Below are 21,363 nucleotides of genomic sequence, written 5' to 3' on the forward strand. Positions count from 1 at the left end.
TTATCTTGAACGTTTCGATCATGTCTCCTCTTTTCAAGGGAGAAGAGGCCCAGTTTCTCTAATCTCTTGCTGTATGGCAACTTCTCCAGCCCCTTAACCATTTTAGTCGCTCTTCTCTGGACCCTTTCGAGTAGTACCGTGTCCTTCTTCATGTACGACGACCAGTGCTGGACACAGTACTCCAGGTGAGGTCGCACCATGGCTCGGTACAGCAGCATGATAACTTTCTCCAATCTGTTCATGATCCCCTTCTTTATCATTCCTAGCAATCTGTTCGCCCTTTTTGCCGCCGCCGCACATTGCGTGGTTGGCTTCATCGATTGTCAATCATAACTCCCAAGTCTCTTTCCGAGAGGTCTCTCCAAGTACTGCTCTGGACATCCTGTATTTGTGCATGAAATTTTTGTTACCGACATGCACCATTTTATACTTATCCACATTGAACCTCATCTGCCATGTTGATACCAATTAGAGGTCTGCACGGGAACGGGGATCGCGGGAATCCCGCAGGTCCCCCCCTGGCCCACGGGACTCCCACGGGGATGCCCCCCTGGCTCACGGGACTCCCACGGGGACGCCCCCCTGACCCACGGGGATAAAAACAGGCCTACATAAATTCTGGCGATGCAGGCATGCAGCTTACAAGTTCGGCGTCGCGGCGGAAACAGCCTTGCTGAGCAGTGAGCTCAGCACGTACACAGCTAAAAGCCTTGCTTGCTGATTGGTCCGGCGGCACGGGGCCGCCGGACCAATCAGCAAGCAAGGCTTTCAGCTTTGTACGTGCTGAGCTCACTGCTCAGCATGGCTGTTTCCTGCCGCGATGCCGGACTTGTATTTAAGCTGCATGCCTGCATCACCAGAATTTAGGTAGGCCTGTTTTCATCCCCGTGGGAGTCCCGTGCTCTATGGCTGCAAGTCTCCTTACTCTGGGGCACCAGACCTCCCTCATACAAAGGCCGGGAATGCAGAATTGGTTCCGTTCTCGGCAGGGGATGCCTCGGTAGGCTGGATTGCGTCACGGCACAGATTCGGTCCTGTTCTGGGTGGAGGACACTTGTGGGGTGGGGAGGGGATGGGGGCTTGTTTGCGCCATCGTGCAGGCTCACCACTCTGCCTCTGCCGGCAAAAGCACAGTCTGTCCCATTCTAGGGGGAGAAAACTTAGCAGAGACCAGGCTGCACCACAATACTGGCTTCTAGAAAGCACAATGGACTGGGGGGGTGGGTCTAGCAGTGTGTGGCACCATTTGGACCCATGTAGACTTGCACAGCCATTCTGATGCTGACTGAGGTCCCTTTCCATTCAGCATCTGTCCCTCTGTCTCCTGCTTCTGCCCAGCATCTGATCTATCTCCGCTCTTCCTCCTTTCTGCCCCCTCTGTCATCTCACCATCATCCACCCTTCTTTCTCCCCCTTCCATCCAGCATCTGCCCCTCTTTCCCCCCTTTCAGCCCAGCATCTGCTTAATTTCTTTCTCCCCCTTCTATTCAGTGTCTGCTCCATCTTTCTCTTTCCTCCCTTCCATCCGTATCCTCCCCCTCTCCTCCTTTCCATTCAATGTCTTCCTTCCCTCTCCTTTTCTTTACATCCATCATCTGTCTTTTTCTCTCTCCCCAGGCATTCCAGCTTGTCTTATCTTTCCCCTTTCATCCAGTGTGTCTGATCCCTCCCCCTTTCTATCTACAGTCTGTCTCCTCTCACCTCCTACATCCAGTATCTACCCCCTCCCACCTGACACCTCAGCCGCCGCCAGACTGATGCAAAGCCTTCCCTCCGATGTCAGCTCTGACTTCGGGGGAAGACTTCTGGGTCGGCTACATATGGCGCGCTGCAGGCTGCCTTCAACCCCTGCTGTTATCTGGACTCGAATGAAGTGGTGGAAGGGAGTGCATTTTTGGACACAGAAGTCATGAACTGGGGAGAGAGGAAGGGAGGGAAAGAGATGCTGAGGTGGGGGAGGGAATAGAAAGAGAAAATTGGGTGTGGGTGTGTCAATGAGCAGGAAAGAGAGATGGTTGTGTACACACGGCAAATGGAAGAAAGAGGAGAATTTTTGTTCGTAGGGAGAGAGGTACAGAATATGATAGGGAAGAAAAAGATGAGAGTGAGAAATGTGGCAAGGGAACATTGGGACTGATTGAAAGGGATACAAAAGAGAGGAATTTTAGACAGTGGTGAAGGGAATGGAGGGATAGATGTGGCATGGTGCTGGAGAGGGGTGATAGGAGAAATGTTGGGCATGGGGCTGGTGGGCAGGCATGAAAGATGAGAAAGAGATAAATGCTGGACCATGGTAGGGGGAACCAATGGACAGCAACAGAAGAATTTACAGAAGATGGGAAAGTGGAAAACAGAAACTGGGACCAACTTTACGGAAAAATAAGTCTCCAGACAACAAAGGTAAAAAATGGAATTTATTGACTAAAATATGTTAGCTTTGGGAAATGTATATGGCAGATGTCTTTGTTTTGTGTTCAAAAGAAAAGGAAATGCATTTCTGGTTTTATTTCTACAGTGTTGAAGTACTTGCTGACCCTTGCTGTGACTGGTGGGGATCCCCAAGCACCGCCAGCAGAGGACCTCCTCTAGAGATGGCCAGAGCTCCCCTCCACCAAGCGCAGCAGTCGCTGGCAGCATCCATGAGCCACTGAGGTGCCAGCATCTGTGACTCAGGGACGCTACTGCTGCCTGCCAAGCTTGGCAAAAGGGACCCCCGGCCAACTGCAAAGGAAGTCCTCAGCTGACAGCTTGTGGGTTCTCATCAGCTGAGTATTTATATTTTATACTTATATTAGAGGTTCTGGTAGAAACCCATTTACAAAGTATGTATTCTTCCCAATTAATATTTCCAAATTAATAAAGTCTCTTTGCTTATTTGTAAATGGGTCTCTACCAGAGCCTTTAATTCAGTAGCATAATTAAATAAAATAACTATTTCTGAAGTTTATAGGGAAGGGTGGGGACGGAGGGGATTCCTCGCGGGGACGGGTGGGGACGGAGGGATTCCTTGCGGGGATGGGTGGGGACAGGTGGGATTCCTCAAGGGACGGGTGGGATTTCTGTCCCCGCACAATTCTCTAATACCAATTCCTCGAGCCTGATTATGTCACGTTGCAGATCTTCGCAATCCCCCTGAGCCTTCACTACTCTGAATAACTTCGTATTGTCTGCAAATTTAATTACCTCACTCGTCGTACCAATGTCCAGATCATTTATAAAGATGTTGAAAAGCACGGGTCCAAGCACAGAGCCCTGTGGCACCCCACTGGTGACACTCTTCCAGTCTGAGTGTTGTCCATTTACCCCCACTCTCTGTTTCCTATGCTCCCTATTCTGTTTCCTATGCTTCCTATTCACCCTCGATTCCATGGCTTGCAATTTTCCAAAGTAGTCGTTCATGTGGAACCTAGTCAAATGCCTTCTGAAAATCCAGATATACAATGTCGACTGGGTCGCCCTTGTCTATCTGTTTGTTTACTCCCTCAAAGAAGTGCAGCAAGTTCGTCAAACACGATCTGCCTTTGCTAAAACTGTGCTGACTGATCCTTATCAGCCCGTGTCCGTCAAGGTGATCAATGATGCGGTCATTTATCAGCGATTCTACCATCTTTCCCAGTACCGAGATCAGACTCACCAGTCTGTAGTTTCACAGGTCTCCCCTCAAACCTTTCTTGAAGATCAGCGTAACATTCGCCACCATCCAGTCTTCCGGAATCTTTCCCATTTGATCGACAGATTGGATATTAGTTGAAGCAGTTCAGCTATGGTCCCTTTCAGTTCCTTGATGACCCTCGGATGCCATCCAGTCCCAGGGATTTATCACTCTTAAGCCTATCAATCTGCCTACATACATAAGAACATAAGAAGTTGCCTCCACTGGGTCAGACCAGAGGTCCATCCCGCCCAGTGGTCCGCTCCCGCGGTGGCCCACCAGGTCCTTTGACCTGTGAAGTGATTTGACCATTTTTATATCCTACCTCTGCTTCTATCTGTACCCCTCAATCCCTTTATCCTTTAGGAACCTATCCAAACCTTCCTTGAACCCCTGTACTGTGGTCTGGCCTATCACAACCTCTGGAAGAGCGTTCCATGCGTCTACCACCCTCTGAGTAAAAAAGAACTTCCTAGCATTTGTTCTGAACCTGTCCCCTTTCAATTTCTCCGAGTCACCCCTAGTGCTTGTGGTTCCCCACAGTTTGAAGAATCTGTCCTTGTCCACTTTCTCTATGCCCTTCAGGATTTTGAAGGTTTCTATCATGTCCCCTCTAAGTCTCCTCTTCTCCAGGGAGAACAGCCCCAGCATTTTTAACCTGTCAGCGTATGAAAAATTTTCCATACCTCTTATCAGTTTTGTCGCTCTTCTCTGGACTCCCTCGAGTACTGCCATGTCTTTCTTGAGGTACGGCGACCAGTACTGGGCACAGTATTCCAGGTGCGGGCGCACCATTGCATGATACAGTGGCATGATGACTTCTTTCGTCCTGGTTGTGATACCCTTTTTGATGATGCCCAGCATTCTGTTTGCTTTCTTTGAGGCTGTCGCACACTGCGCCGATGGCTTCAATGTTGCGTCCACCATCACCCCCAGGTCTTTTTCAAGGTCGCTCACCCCTAGCAATATTCCCCCCATTTTATAGCTGAACATCGGGTTCCTTTTCCCTACATGCATGACCTTGCATTTGTCCACATTGAAACTCATTTGCCATTTTTTTGCCCACTCCTCTAGTCTCGTCAGGTCCCTCTGCAGGTCTTCATAATCCTCCTTGGTTTTGACCCTGCTACAGAGTTTGGTGTCATCAGCAAATTTAATGACCTCACATTTCGTCCCCGTCTCCAGGTCGTTGATAAATATATTGAACAGGAGTGGTCCCAACACCAATCCCTGAGGGACTCCGCTCGTGACCCATTGCCAGTCTGAGTAATGCCCTTTTACTCCAACCCTCTGTTTTCTGTCCGCCAGCCAGTGTCTGATCCATCTGTGTATATCCCCTTGCACCCCGTGATTCCACAGCTTCTTAAGCAGCCTTTCGTAAGGTACCTTGTCGAAGGCTTTTTGGAAGTCGAGGTAGATGATGTCTATGGCTTCCCCCTTGTCCATCTGGCTGTTTATTCCCTCAAAGAAGTACAGTAAGTTCGTGAGGCACGACCTACCCTTGCAGAAGCCATGCTGGCTCGCCTTCAGTTGTCCATTTTTTTCTATGTGCTCGCAGATTGTGTCCTTGACCAGTGCTTCCATCATCTTTCCCAGGACCGAGGTCAAGCTCACCGGCCTGTAGTTTCCCGGATCTCCTCTTGATCCCTTCTTAAAGATGGGCGTGACATTTGCTATTTTCCAGTCCTCTGGGATCTTCCCAGTTTTCAAGGATAGATTACATATTTGGCAAAGTGTTTCCGCTATCTCGTTTCTCAGTTCCTTTATTACCCTTGGGTGGATGCCGTCCGGGCCCGGTGATTTGTCGTTCTTCAGTCTGTCTATCTGTCGGAGGACATCCTCTCGGCTCGCCTCTAATTGGACCAGCTTTTCATCGTGGTCTCCATTTATGATCTCCTCAGGTTCTGGGATATTGGATATGTCCTCTCTCGTGAAGACTGACGAGAAGAACTTGTTTAATCTGTCAGCTATCTCTTTTTCCTCTGTTACCACTCCTTTCCTGTCTCCGTCATCCAATGGTCCCACTTCCTCCCTGGCTGGTTGCTTCCCCTTCACATACCTGAAGAATGGTTTGAAGTTTCTTGCTTCCCCCGTTCTACATCCTCTAGACTGGCCGTTAATCCTGTCAGCTTTCCTTCTTCGTTTCCATCATATAGCCTGATGGGTTCCGGTATGCTGTGTAAATCTTCTTCGGTAAATACAGACGCAAAAAATGTGTTCAGTTTGTCGGCGATTGCTTTGTCCTCCTTTAGCGCTCCCTTTATTCCATGGTCATCCAACGGTCCCACCGCTTCCTTTGCTGGTCGTTTGAAAGGAAGCTCTGGAATGAGAGGCCATAGGATGAAGTTAAAGAGGTGATAGGCTCCAGAGTAATCTGAGGAAATACTTTTCTACGGAAAGGGTGGTAGATGTGTGGAATAGTCTCCCAGAAGAGGTGGTGGAAACAGAGATTGTCTGAATTTAAGAGGGCCTGGGATAGGCACATGGAATCTCTGAGAGAGAGAAAGAGATAATGGTTACTGTGGATGGGCAGACTAGATGGGCCATTTGGCCTTTATCTGCTGTCATGTTTCTATGGTGATCCTAGTGGGAGTAGCCAGCTGTTTCAGCTATGTTGAAAGTTTCCCTGTTTGTTGCATTATTAGTTAAAGTAATCTGTGAAAAAGATGGTCTTTATTCCTTTCTTAAACTTTCCAGTGTCCTTTTCTAGTTTTAATTTATTCCGAAGGGAGTTCCACTACGTTGAAGCCATCACTGAGAACATTCTTGTCCTGATGCTTTTGAATTTAATGTCTCTGAAGAAGGATATTTCCAATAAGTATTCTTAGCTTGAGCACAAGGCACATGCTGGCATATGGTTATATAATCTGGCTGCTGGATATTGTGGTTCTGAGAGATGGATGATTTTGTGTGTCAGCAACAAGATCTTGAATTTGGGAACGGGTAAAACGCGGACCTGATGGATCTAAAACCACACATACTTAAAAATCTGAGGTCCGTGCCACTTGTAGTTTCTGGCTCTGACAGACCTCGATGACAATTTAGCTCTGACGGATCCGTCTCAACATAGGGAGGGAAAAGTATTAGGATCCGTCAGTGCTAAAATGTCATGGAGGTCTGTCAGAGTCAGAGACTAGTGCTGGAGTAGCTCTAAAACGAATCCTCATATTGACGATATTTTTGTAATTTGATGAATTCAAGGTCTGCAAACTAACCAGAAGCACTGATTTTCTGTGCTCTTTAAAGAGTATATACATTGTTTGTTTTCAGTAAATTTAAAAATCTGAGGTCCGCGCCACTTGTAGTCTCTGACTCTGACAGACCTCTATGACGGATCCTAATACTTTTCCCTCCCTATGCTGAGATGGATCCGTCAGAGCTAAATTGTCATAGAGGTCTGTCAGAGCCAGAAACTACAAGTGGCACGGACCTCAGATTTTTAAGGACGTGCAGTTTTAGATCCGCGAGGTCCATCAGGTCCGTGTTTTACCCCTTCCCCTTGAATTTCACCCTGCTTTCAATCGGGAGCCAGTGTAACTCTTTCAGTAGCAGTCATCTGCCTCAATTTTCCCAGCAGAAATCTTGCTGCTGCGTTTTGTATTAATACAGGACTCGAATACAAATATAGGATATAAACTGGCATATGTACACAAGGGATCACACATGCATGTGCACACCCAACTTTAGCAGACACACAGACATATGAACTTGGGTAAAAGACAGATATGTACTGATGGTACAGAAACGCAGAAGGGAAGTCATAATACAGTAAATAGGCTGCAGATGAGATCTGGTTAGTGGATAAACCTAATGGCTTATGAAGTTTATTTTATAACTGGTCCTATGCCACAAAGTCTGATCTCACCAGTATTTTATGTCTCTGTGTTCTAATCCAGAAGAGTTTCTTCACTCAGCTCCATGTCACTAAAAGAAAACATAATCCAGCCTTTTGACTAGCTAATGCCCAATAGAAAAAAGACTGGCGTGAGAGAGAGAGAGAAAAGCCCCCCCCTCCCCCCCAAGTGCTGTGAGTGGGTGCAGAAGAACTACCTTGTGACATTTGTAATAGTAGGCTAGCAGCTGCGGCACACGCTCCATTTGTGTGAACACTTTCACAAACACTCTGGCCTGATCTGAAACATAAAAGAACATGACATGAAGATTACAAGGAGGGAGCAATGCAACTCAAGTCACTACCTGACTCCACAACAAAGAAGCAGTGAAAAAACAAATCTTGCAAGCTCTGTAGAAAGGTTTGACTTGTAAAGTACTGCAATAAGTGGCCCTTTGAAGCTAACACAGTTATTAGATTAGAATAGCTCTAAAGGTCACCAGGGCAATCTGATTACTGTGCTAGCCTCAAAGGGCCTCTTGTTGCATGCAGTCCCTTACGATTCAAACCTAGAGAGAGAGAGAGGAATACTTATTCATTCATTCATTCAGTTTTCTATACTCTTCTCCCAGGGGAGCTCAGAACAGTTTACATGAATTTATTCAGGTACTGATGCATTTTTCCCTGTCTGTCCCGGCAGGCTCACAATCTATCTAATGTACCTGAAATCCATGCCAACTTCCAGCCCTGCTCTCTGCCCTGATTCTCTGCCCTTCCCTGCAGTGCCAGCCTGTGGTTTTAACCCACTTTAAATCCACGGGTTAAAACCATGAGCTCGCGAGTAAAAAGCAAATTAAAAAACCACAGACATCAAAAGCACGCGCAGACCATCTACAGGTAAAGTAGATGGTCAGTGCATCCGTTTGGATCGCTGGAGAGCGATCCATGTAATCGGTCCTTCGATTACCCCTATTTGAATTCAGGCCCATTGTGAATCAGTCGGACAAGGAGCAGGTTAGTGAATCTAGGCCTAAGTGACTTGCCCAGGGTCACAAGGAGCCGCGTGGGTTTGAACCCACAACCTCAGGGTGCTGAGGCTGTAGTTTAAACCACTGCGCCACACTCTCCAAAATAAGTCTTTTGGAGAGGAGCAGAGGACATAGTTCTCTCCAAGAGGAACGGAGCAAACATATCTTTCAGAGAGGAGAGGAGACAGGCTATTTCTCTGGGTAAGTACACTTTATTTTACTGTGAACTTTGTTAATTTGGGGGATAAAGGCTAAACTGAAGGTTCCTTTATAACCATAATTTTAGATATTAAAAGAGCAAACTTTACTTAGCTAGTTCCCATAAAATAAAAGCCTGTTCTAGTTTTTAAACTTGAACTTTCTGCTAGAGAGAGAGTCTACGTTTCCTCCCACCACAACACAGCCACCCATCCCTACTCATTTCCTTTACTTATTGCCTTAATTTAGTCAATTATCCCACTTAGGACAACAGGTGAACTGGTTATAGTAGATGTTGAGAACATAAGAATAGCCTTAAAGCAGGGGTAGGGAACTCAGGTCCTCGAGAGCTGTATTCCAGTCGGGTTTTCCGGATTTCCCCAATGAATATGCATTGAAAGCAGTGCATGCACATAGATCTCATGCATATTCATTGGGGAAATCCTGAAAACCCAACTGGAATACAGCTCTCAAGGACTGGAGTTCCCTACCCCTGCCTTAAAGGGTCAGACCAATGGTCCATCTAGCCCAGTATTTCATCTTCACAGAGGCCAATCCAAGTCACAAGTACCTAGCAAAAACCCAAATAGTAGCAGCATTCCATGCCACCGATCCAGGGCAAGCAGTGGGTTTCCCCATGTCTGTCTCAACTACATTTCCCCCTCCCGATTCGCGGTTTTAGGACTCACAATTTCGATTATTCGTGATTTCCTAAAAACAGAATCACCCCCACTTACCTCCCGCTCCTCCCCGGACCTTACCTGGTGGTCTAGGGCACAGTTCTACAACCGCCGGTCCACAGAAAATTCCTGCCAGTCTGCGCAGGACCGGCAAGATCAACTTCTTCAATTTCCTGCCGGTCTGCGCAGGACTGGCAAGATCGAGGAGCTGTCCTTCGCGCAGGGCCGGAGAGATAATAGGGAGCCTCACACTGTGCTTTCTCCCCTCCCAGCGGCTCTCCTTACAAATGCAGCGATTGAAGAAGGAAGCCTTGGAGCTTTTGCTGAGTTGGGCCGCCTCTGATGATGCAACATCCGCTTTCCTCAGAGGCGGTGCGACCCAACAAAGGACCCGAGGCTGCCTTACTGAAATCGCAGCGCTGGCAAGTAAGGAGAGTTGCTGGGAGGGGAGAAATCTGCTGGCATGGTGAAAAAAAAAAGGGACAGCTGCTACTGGACCTGGATAGGGAGAAGGAGAGATGCTGCTGGGAGGGGGGAGGGAAAGGAGTCTGGGAAGCTGCTGGGTAAGGGGAAAAAGGGACAGCTGCTACTGGACCTGGATAAGGAGAAGGAGAGATGCTGCTTGGGGGGAGGAGGGAAAGGAGTCTGGGAAGCTGCTGGGCATGGTGAAAAAAAAAGGGACAGCTGCTACTGGACCTGGAGAGGGAGAAGGAGAGATGCTGCTGGGAGGGGGGAGGGAAAGGAGTCTGGGAAGCTGCTGGGTAAGGGGGAAAAAGGGACAGCTGCTATTGGACCTGAAGAGGGAGAAGGAGAGATGCTGCTGGGAGGGGAGGAGGGAAAGGAGTCTGGGAAGCTGCTGGGCAAGGGGGAAAAAGGGACAGCTGCTACTGGACCTGGAGGGAGGGAGAAAGAGAGATGCTGCTGGGAGGGCGGAGGGAAAGGAAAGGGAAGAGAGTTACTGCTGGACAGGGGGAGGAGGGAAGGGAGAAGAAAAAAGGAAGGAAACAGCTTGCAGGGAGATTAGAGGAGAGGAAGGGGAGAGACAGGAATGAGATGGGAAGGGGGTCAGCAGAAAAATTGAGAGGGACAAAGATGCTAGATCTGGTGTAGGAGAGATAAAAATGAAGAGAGCAGTGAAGCTGGAGTGAATCGTGTAAAAAGGAGAGAGGGGCATAGGCTGGATGGAAAGGGGAGAGGGGCATAGAAAGAAGACAAATACCATATGGAAGGGGGGAGAGGTCAGACAGTAGATGGAAGGGGCAGATGCTGGATTGAAGAGACAGAGAGGGCAGACGCTTGAAGGAAGAGAGTGAAAAGAAGATGAAAGCAGAAACCAGAGACAACAAAAGGTAGAAACAAATAATTTTATTTCTATTTTGTGATTAGAATATATCAGATTTGAAATATATATCCTGCTAGAGACATAATTGGGGACTGCAGTATTCTGTTAGCATGATATTTCTATGAACTTGGCTTGTTCAGTTTTCTTGATAGTAGAGGGGATATATATGAAGGGGAGGGGAGACAGGGGTTTTGTTGGTCCGTGCTCTGTATATTTGTATTTATAAAATCACAATTGTTCAGAATATTGTTTCTTTTTATACTTTAATAAAATATGTTCAATATAAAATCTTAATTGCGGCTTGTGCAGATGGGATCAGATGGTTTGCGGGGACCGAGCTCGCGGAGATGGGGCGTAAACGGAGTTTTTAAATTTTAGTCCTAGTAGTTTGCCGGTCCACAAAATAATTCTTTTATTTCTGCCGGACCACGGGTGTAAAAAGGTTGAAGAACACTGGTCTAGGGGTCAACGCTCCTGCCCAATGTAGATCACTCATCTACGGGAACTCATGGCAGCCATTTTGGATGAGTGATCTGCACGGGGCAGGAGCGTAGGAAGATTGCTCCTGCCCCGAAAGACCGCTAGACCACCAGGTAAGGTCCGGGATGCTGGAGGGGGGGGGAAGAGGGAGGGAGGCGGAGGTGGGTCAGAGTCAGCCCAAAAGTTATTTGTGAATTTTCAATATTCGTGGGCCGGTTCTGCCCCTAACCCCCGCGAATATTGAGGGAGGAGTGTACAGACTATTGACTTTTCCTCCAGGAACTTGCCCAAATCTCTTTTAAAACTAGCTACATTAACCACTCTTACCATATCCTCTAGCAAAGCATTCCAGAGCTCAACTATTCTCTGACTGAAAAAATATTTCCTTCTGTTGGTTTTAAAAGTATTTCCCTGTAACTTCATTGAGTGTCCCCTAGTCTTAGTAAATCTTGATGCAGTAAAAAATTGATCCACTTGAACCCATTCTACACCACTCAGGATTTTATAGACTTTGGTCATTTCTCCCCTCAGCCATCTCTTTTCCAAGCTGAAACCTCCTTTAGTCTTTCCTTATACACACAGCGTCTTGCTATTATAATGGATATGCTATATAGTTTTTTAGCATTTGACTGCACAGGAGCAGCTGAGGACTCTGTTCGTGTGAATAATTAGTGGCTGAGTATTTGTTGTCACCTTCTATGTTACTGAAAACTGTTCATGTGGTTGGTGTCCTAGCTTTCTCCTTTATGCCAGCAATACTTTAGTACTATTATGTTTTAAGAAGTGAAATGTTTTCAGACCCATGAAGCTTAAATGAGGTCTTTTACTCTACTTCTTATCATTTTTTGTTTAAAATTGTAGTAGTGGCCTTTTAGTATGGCTTGTGAGTCGAGTGAGGAAAAACTCATAAGCTAAGGTTTAAATAACTCAGAGTGTATATACTTCTAAATTGTTGTTTGAGCATACTTGGGTCTCTATTATAATAACAACATAGTAAATTTTTATAGGTATCATCAAGCCTATATTTTAAGACAGGGTATGTATTGGATCCTCCCAGACCTTATGGAAAATGTTCCCGATTGGTTATATTTAGAATGGCGGCTCCTGTTTCCTTTACATTTGTCTCATCTTATTAGTATAAATTTGCCCAGGAAATATAAAGATAATAGAATTTTGCTTGACACATGGAAGACCTTACATTATGTTAGTAATTTATCACCAGATCCAATTTCTAAATCATTAAATCAATCCATTTGGGTAAACTCCAAGATCAAAATTGGCGGATTTAAAATCGTTTGGAAGCATTGGATTATTGCAGGTATATGGACTTTAAATGATGTTATTCTAAATGATGTTATTCTAAATCACTGCTTAGTTTAAATAAATCACAAAATTTTAAGTGGTTGCAATTGAAGCAGGCTATTCAGGAGGGGTTCCCTGAATGGAAAGTTCTTAACTCTCAGTATAGTTTGGAATTCCTATGCTTTCAGGCGGATTTCTTGGGTCACCAAGCCGCACAGTGGTATAAATTGTTGTATGGGTATTTGAATAAAAATCTATTCTTAGGGATATTTGGAGCATTGAGATTGGGCACCAAATTTCTGCCTCTCAATGGCCACGTTTTTGGTCTTGGAGAATAAAAAACTACAAGGTCAGCATCTATGAGGCAGACCTGGTTCTTTTTGTTGCATAGAGCTTTTTGGACCCCAGTTTGTTTACAGAAGTTGGATAGCTCTAGGTCCAATAGATGCTGGCATTGTAGTTTAGAAGCTGGGACTTTAGATCATTTTATTTTTTTCTGTCCCTATATAAATGCCTTTTGGAAGTTAATTTGGTCCCAAATTAATTCATTGTTAGAAAATCATGTTGCCCTTTCATATGATACTATACTATTTGGTACATCTATGAGATTTAAAAGCCCAATTTCAGCAAATAATAATAAACTTTTATTAATATTGACCGGGGTTGCCATTCAACAGATTACTGGAAACTGGAAAGATTATACTAAACTTAATTATACCTTTTGGTGGAATTCAGTATGTCATATTTACAAAATGGAGAGGGTGCTTGCCATACAGAAAGGAAATTATCATAATTTTAAAAAGATTTGGGGGCCATTGATTACTTATTCTAATGATCAGACATCTTAAACACCTTGCTATTATATAAGATATAGGTGGGGTGGGATTGGGAAAGATAATAATTGCTAATTGTTTTATTATTAATAAATGGGGGTGGGGGTGGGAAGGGATTCTTTTATATTTGAATGATTATAAGTAAGATTGTCAAGTGATTTGTTTAAAATTTTTCTGATTGATTATTATACACTTGTTGTAAGATATGAAAATGAATAAAGATTTTTTAAAAAACAAAAACATAGTAAATGATGGCAGATAAAGACCTGATCGGTCCATCCAGTCAGCCCGTAAGTTATACCCATTAAAAAATACATGATTAGATGAACTTGTCTCTTCTTTGATATTTCTGGGCCATAGACTGTAAAGTCTGGTATTGACCTAGGTTCCAAATGCTGAAGTTGCCGTCCAAGCTCACTCCAGCCTATCCAACCATCCCGTGGTTTGCAGGATATCTACTGTAAAGTCTGGCTAGTAACATCAGCATGTTCCATATTAGTGGAGTTCACGCTGAAGCCCACCCCAGCCTATCCTACACCAAATCACCATCTCAATATCATATCGAGAAGTCTCACCCACAGACTGTGTGTTGAAAGTGGCTACAATCTGCGGACTGGCAAGGGCTTCCAATCTGTTCTTCAAAGCTTCCAGGTGCACGCATTTCTCGGTATAGTCTGGAGTATCAACCAACATAGCCAAGCTGCTCTGCATACTCATAAGCTTCTCAGATATCACAGCAACATCCTGGGAAAATCCACACAGCAGCATGAAAAAAACACCACTGTCCTTTATGAGAGAAATTTGCATGGTGCAAGAACAGAGTAATCATACCTTGATTTGTTATATAAACTCACTTGTGTTTTGAAGGTTTCCTCAATGTCTGTACTGAGCGTGCTCCATTTATCAGCTTCCTGAAGCGATTCTGCAGCTATCTGCATCCGGGATTTCACTTGATCCATCTCCACAAGAACCTGCAAAAGGACAGACCGAGAGCAAGAGAAAGACTAGTAGAGAACAGTAGAAGCCAATTAACCAATCAGGAGTAACCCTGCAGAGGAAAGAAATTCCAATTAAGGCACCCAATGAGCAAATACATAATTCGTTTTGACTTTAGGAACAACCATAATTTGATATATAGATTTCTGTATTATAAGACAAGGAATACCTGCATAGACTGGGCTGTGTCCTGTTCAAATTTCTTGATGTCTTCCTTCACAAGAATCATTTGCTCTTTGAGAAAAGATGCTTCCTGCTTCAGGGCTTCAATATCACGCAGGACCCGAGGCATGTTCTGCAGTGCCTGGTGACTTGTTTCTGCAAGAAAAACAGGCTGAGCTACTACTTATGGTTTATTAATCTTGTTATACCGCTCGTTCATTTTACTGGTCCAAGCGATTTACAGAATATAATAAAAGTAAAATAAAACAAATATAAAAAAGAAGTCCATTATTAGATAGTAAAGACCAGGCCCATATAAAGAGCAAACATACTAAGGAACATTCACTCCTATGTAAAATCATACAAATATCATTGAGCTTTAAAATTTCACCAGATCTAGAACATTCAGAAGATATGAGTAATATTGGATTGATTTAAATCTTGCCCGAATGCTGCTTTTAAAAAAAAACAATTATTTTTAACATAATTTTGAAAAATTTAAAATCTGCCTCTAATCTCAACTCTCGTGGTATATGGTGCACCTGATCTAAGGAATTCAATTCTACCCTATCTGTACAGAAAGAAAGCATTCATAAGTAATGTCCCAAGAAACATACGGTCACTTTATGCCCTAAAATAATTCATTTGTTTCTGCTGCTACCCCAAAAGGTCTTCTTATTCATTTCATTGCATGTTATATTTTCTGGAGTGGAAGAAGTAGATGTGAATTGCTTGTTTACTCTTTCCAAAAATACTAGGACTAGGGGACATGCGATGAAACTACTAAGGGCTCCTTTCACAAAGGCGCGCTAAAATGCCCCGCGCACTAGCATTCCTTTTAAGCAAGCGGTAATTTTTCGGCTAGCACACCTTAGTAAAAGGAGCCCTAAGTAGTAGATTTAAAACAAACCGTAGAAAATTCAACCACAGGCTACGCCTCATCCCCCTTAAACTCCCTCCCCTCTAACCTCTCTTCCCCATTCAAAACTCCTACTTAAATTGCTGTACAGTCTTTGAATTGTATTGACCTCTTGGATTTATGAACAAGATGTGTTGGATTGATGATTTTGGACTCTGTTTTAAAATTGAGTTTTTTGAATAAACTTTTTTCACTTGTGGGGTTTTTTTGGGTTTTTTTCATTTGCGATTTTGTGAGAGACCACTGAGCACTTTGGAAGATGCAGAGCTGCTGAGCCCAGGATGATCTGATGATTCCAGAAGATAAGAATTTCGGATAAGAACTTTTAAGAGATAAGGACTCCTTAATTGTTAGAACTTTTAGATGATTGCTTATTCCAACTTAGGAGCATTGCTGGAGAATTCCAGGCATCCTGTGTTTATGAGTTTGTATGGTATATTGATTGTGATGTTTTTAATTAATATTTAAATTAAAGCATTGTTTGAAAAATATTAATTATTTTTTTGTAGAAAGTTTAGAAAGTTTTTGAAAGAATTAGGTATTACGAAGTAATACTCCCATTGTAGTGTGTGTGTTTATATATACATGGATATACAATTCCCCACAAATAAACCAATATAATGTAGGAAATTCTTATTTTAAACTAAAGCAACAATATTTCTTCCTCATATTCATTACGTCTGTCTAAAAATTCCAATTTAGGGTTGACAACCCAAAGCTCTCTCTAAATAACCAGAATTTTATAGCTTTGCAATAGACAGTGTAACTGGAAATTCCATAAGATTGCAAGGAGATACAGAGACACTCAATTTCTCTGCCAGCCTAATATAAGAGAAGCTTGAAAGAGACTCTAGTGTTAATAGGCAACCAATGACTAAAGATCAATCAAAATTGGCAATATGTGATCAATTTTTCTTCTTTCCAACAACCATCTTCGTAGCAGTATTCTAAACCAGGGGTAGGCAGGTCAGGTTTTCAGGATAGCCACAATAAATATGCATGAGATAGATTTGCATCTCAAGGAGGCAGTGCATGCAAATCCATCTCATACATATTCATTGTGGATATCCAAAAACATGACCTGCCTGTGGCTCTCGAGAACCAGAATTGCCTACCCCTGTTCTAGACCAGTGTTTCTCAACATGCGGTACACGAGCCGCTTGTGGAGGGTATGCGGCACTGTGCGGGTCTTCCACCCCCCCTTCCTCCTCAATCGCCGCTGCCGCTGGGGATCCCATGCCCTTCTTCCTGCCTTCCTGTTGCATCGCCGAAGCTGACCCGGAAGGCTTCCCTTTGATGTCAGAGCTGACATCGAAGGAAAGCCTTCTGGGTCAGCCAAGGATCCCAGTTACCGCCACAGTCCTTCCTGCCTTCAGCCACACTTGTTTGCAGGGATGCGAGCAGTAGCTCTTGCACGCTGCACATGGCTGAACTGGAAGACTTCCCTCTTATGACAGAGCTGATGTCAGAGGGAAGGCTTGCAAGTCAGCCATGTGCAGCGTGTAAAAGCCACTGCCCGCGTCCCTGCAAACAAGTGCAGCTGAAGGCAGAAAGGAGCAGCCATCTGAATGGCCCTGAAGGGAGCGAGTGCAGCCCTGGTGTGAGCAAGTAAGGGAGAGAGGAGATATCAAGGTGGACAAAGGGAGACTGAAGGGGGAGATGGAACGTGTTTGGACATGGGATGGGGCATGAATTTGGGACAAAGGCTCAAAGTCAGGGAGAGGGGCACAAATTTTGGACACAAGGGAGGGGCACTAATTTGGGACATAGGAGGGAGGGAGGGAATAGAAAGGGAGAATTGTTGGGTATGGGTATGTTAATGAGAGGAAAAGAGATGGCGCAAGGAATGAGGTGGAGATGTATTGGGAAGAGAAGAATAAGAGGGAGAAATGTTGGATATGGTGATGGAGAAGGAACAGAGGGACAGACTGAAGGAGGTGCAAGGGGCAGGAATGTGGAACATAGTGATGGAGGGAGAGATGTGGCATGGCACTGGAGAGGGGTGATAGGAGACATGTCGGGCATGGGGCTGGTGGGCAGTGGTGAAAAATGCTGCACATGTTCTGGGGGATAAGAGAGAAATGTTGGAAGTGGCTGCAGAGGGAGTGGGAGGGATGTCCCCTGGATCTCTCTCTTTCCCCACTCCCTTTGCAGCAAGGGAGGGAAAGAGAGGACAGCGAGAGGGTTAGGGAGACATTTTGCCAATGGGGGTGGAGGAGAGAGGAAGAAAAGTTGGACTCATGGTGGGACAGAGAGAGATGTTGGTTGGGGAAGGAAATGAGGTCTGGAGGAGAGGAAAAGTGCAGGAGGCAGAAAGAAAGAAATATTGGATGCAGTCAGAAGGAAGTGCAACCAGACACTCATGAAATCATCAGACAACAAAGGTAGGAAAAATGATTTTATTTTCAATTTAGTGATTGAAATGTGTCAGCTAACTGCTGAAGCACTACTCTCTCCAGTACTTTAGTTAATACAGCCAGATTAGAAATAGGTCAATAATTTGAATAATCACCTGCATCAATGTTAACTTTCTCTGGAATAGGAATAACTCCACCTTTTTTTTAACTCACTGGGTGCTGAACCAGACTAAGGATAAGGGTGCTGTTGATTTCAATGTGAGTACTTAACACTATTTCTCTTCTTAGAATTTTTTTCTTCTATTAATCTGATTGAACTTTTTAGGTCTTTTTTTCCCCTATTGTTTTAAAACCAGTGGTTCTTAAACCTTTCCTGGGGGGGTCCCAGCCAGTCAGGTTTTCAAGACATCCCCAATGGATGTGCATGAGGCAGATTTACATGTAATAGAGGTGACAGGCAGACAAACCTGCCTCATGCATATTCATTAGGGATATCTTGAAAACCCAACTGACTGGGGGTCCCCCAGGACAGTTTAAGAACCACTGGTTTAAACTGTTATTTTTATTAGTAATAAACCAGAGTAATAGATATTTAATCAGTGGCATATCAAGAAATAAATAAACTTGATAATTAAGCAAGTTTAGACTTGTCCCCCCCCCCCCTTTTACAAAACTGTAGTGTGGTTTTTAGTGTCGACTGAGGTGGTAACAGCTCCAATGCACAGGAGCTGTTACTGTCATGACCAGCACTAAAAATTCCACTACGGTTTTGTAAAAAGGGGAGGATGACTGAAATACTTTCCCAGGAAGTTCAACCAGTACTTATTTATAAAAATATTTATCTTTTTCCTGAAAATTTAATTCAAGATAGTGTTGAAAATAAGAGATGTGCTGACTTTTGTTGCAAGAGAATGAGGTGAAAGTAGTTGGCTTACCTTGTTTAAAAGCAAACTGAAAACCCACCTTTTTGATATAGCCTTCAATCCTTAAACCTACTCCTTTGCCCTCCAACCCAGCCAGCAGATTAATCGTTCCCCTTAACTGTATCCAGTATTTTTCTGTCTTATCTGTTTAGATTGTAAGCTCTTTCGAGCAGGGACTGTTTTCTTCTTCTTTGTGACTCTGTACAGTGCTGTGTACATCTGGTAGCACTATAGAAATAATTAATAGTAGTAGTAGCAGTAGGATTATTCCTAAAAAAAAAAAGTCCATAAGCCATTATTTATACGGACTTGGGAAAATCCACTGCTTATTTCTAGGGTAAGCAGCAAAAAATCTGTTTTACTCTTTTGGGATCTTGCCAGGTACTGGACTTGATGGACCTTCATTCTGTCGCAGTATGGCAACTGTTATGTGAGCTTCATTAGCTTGAAATGAAGGAAGCAACCCTATTTTGTTGCAGGTTCTTTACTATGGAATGGGTTTCTGGGTGCTTAAGAGAGCTTGCTGATTTTTTGTAGTTTAAAAAGACAGTTGAGGGCATATTTTGTTTTCACATGCATTTCTATCATAGAAACATGATGGCAGATAAAGGCCAAATGGCCCATCCAGTCTGCCCATCCACAGTAGCCATTATCTCTTTCTCTCTCCGAAAAATCCCATGTGCCTATCCAAGGCCCTTTTGAATTCAGACACAGTCTCTGTCTCTACCGCCTCTTCTGGGAGACTGTTCCATGCATCTACCACCCTTTCTGTAAAAGAGTATTTCCTTAGATTACTCCGGAGTCTATCACCTCTTAATTTCATCCTATGCCTTCTCATTGCAGAGTTTCCTTTCAAATGAAAGAGACTCAACTCATGCGCATTTACATTAAGTAGATATTTAAATGTCTCTATCTCCCCTCTCCCGCCTCTCCTCCAAAGTACTGAGATCTTTAAGTCTGTCCCCATACACCTTATGATGAAAACCACACACAATTTTAGTAGCCTTCCTCTGGACCGACTTCATCCTTTCTATATCTTTTTGAAGGTGCAGCCTCCAAAATTGTACACAATATTCTTAATGAGGTCTCACCAAAGTCTGATACAGGGGCATCAATACCTCCTTTTTCCTACTGGCCAGTAGTGGAATTTGGATTCAATATTATTTGTTGTATTGTTTTAGAATATTTAATTGTACATGTATTTTTGTAACCTAAGTAAAATAAAATGATAAAATGCTTTTCCATGCGCAACCTATGAAAAATAAGAAAATTTTTCGACAAAGATCAATACAGACTCATAGTCCAATCCCTAGTCCTGAGTCTAGTGGACTACTGCAATATCCTCTACCTACCATACCCCACATACTTAATAAAACAACTACAGACTGTACAGAATACAGCCCTCAGACTGATCTACTCACTTGGAAAATTTGATCACATCACCAACGCCTACCTTGATTCACTCTGGCTACCTATACAAGCCCGCATTCAATTCAAACTATACTGCCTACTATTCAAAGCACTAAACGGAACTGCACCCACCCACCTAAATAACCGCCTAAATCGGAACCTCTCATCCAGACAAAGGAGAGCCCAGTCCCCATTCTCCTACCCCCCTTTCAAAGGAACTCAGCGCAAAAAGATGTACGACCACCTACTAGCAACACAGGCAGCAAAATTGGACCCCTACATCTCCAACCTGCTCACAGCAACAACTGACTTCAAAACGTTCAGAAAAGAAATCAAAACCCTGCTATTCAAAAAATTTATCGAGGTAGCTTAACCCCCCTTCCCCTCCTCCCTTGCAATTCCCCTCCCTCTCACCCTCTCTACCTGTATTATCCCCCTAAGACTCAACAATGTAACCAGCTTCCACTCTTTAACTACCTCGTAATCTTCCGCTTCATCTGACGTTTTCCTAATTTTTCTACCTATCTTGTACTCTCTTCTCAAAACTTTATTATGAAACCAGCTCCTGAATTGTAACTTTTTTCCTGGAAATGTCCAGTTATCTTCTGATGTAATCCACTTAGAACTGCAAGGTACAGGCAGAATAGAAGTCAGTAATGTAATAGAAGTAAGTAAACACAGTCTTTTTGAGTGGTAAGCATAGCCCCATCTGTACTAGGGGGAAAGGGATGGGAGTTGTATATTGCCTTTTTGGGTTATACATTCAAAGTGGTTTATATATACTGTAAACAGGTACTTATTTTGCACTCAGGGCAGTGGGGGATTAAGTGACTTGCTACTAGTCTAGAATCCAGTCTTGAAGTCCTCTTTTACGAATGCAAAGGGCAGGTTTTAGCACCGGCAGCGGTGGTAACTGCTCCGACACTCATAGGAACCCGTGCTATGCGTTTGTAAACGAGGGAGATAATTTAAGTCTCTTTCTGAAGTTGTACAGATTTGGTTATTGTTCATAGTTGAACTGGAAAATTATTCCTTGCAAACCATAAGCTCTTCCCCTTGACCTAACCAATTGCAACTGTAGAGCTTGTTCATAATTATCCTGAGTGAACCTTAAGGGACTCATTTTCAAAAAATGCAGACCTATACATTTCTGTATAACTTTGTCTCCGATTGTTATGCCTACATTTTAAAAACGTAATTAAAAAATAGTTTACACATAAAAGCTAAATTTACTTCTAGTACTTATCAC

At 43.8% G+C, this 21,363-nt stretch overlaps 1 protein-coding gene across 4 annotated transcripts in view; it reads right to left on the minus strand.

The window, feature by feature from the left end:
- COG7 (component of oligomeric golgi complex 7) overlaps window positions 1-21,363 on the minus strand; it is a 61,803-nt gene that overhangs the window by 36,717 nt on the left and 3,723 nt on the right. For all 4 annotated transcript variants that reach the window (XM_033962953.1, XM_033962952.1, XM_033962954.1 and 1 more), the window contains 4 exons: window positions 14,513-14,661; window positions 14,202-14,318; window positions 13,923-14,091; window positions 7,703-7,785 (listed from right to left, as the gene is read on the minus strand). In XM_033962953.1, the coding sequence (XP_033818844.1) occupies window positions 7,703-7,785; window positions 13,923-14,091; window positions 14,202-14,318; window positions 14,513-14,661 (518 nt within the window). The remainder of the gene's footprint in view (window positions 1-7,702; window positions 7,786-13,922; window positions 14,092-14,201; window positions 14,319-14,512; window positions 14,662-21,363) is intronic.

Source organism: Geotrypetes seraphini, chromosome 11, assembly GCF_902459505.1.
Source record: "Geotrypetes seraphini chromosome 11, aGeoSer1.1, whole genome shotgun sequence".
NCBI lineage: Eukaryota > Metazoa > Chordata > Amphibia > Gymnophiona > Dermophiidae > Geotrypetes > Geotrypetes seraphini.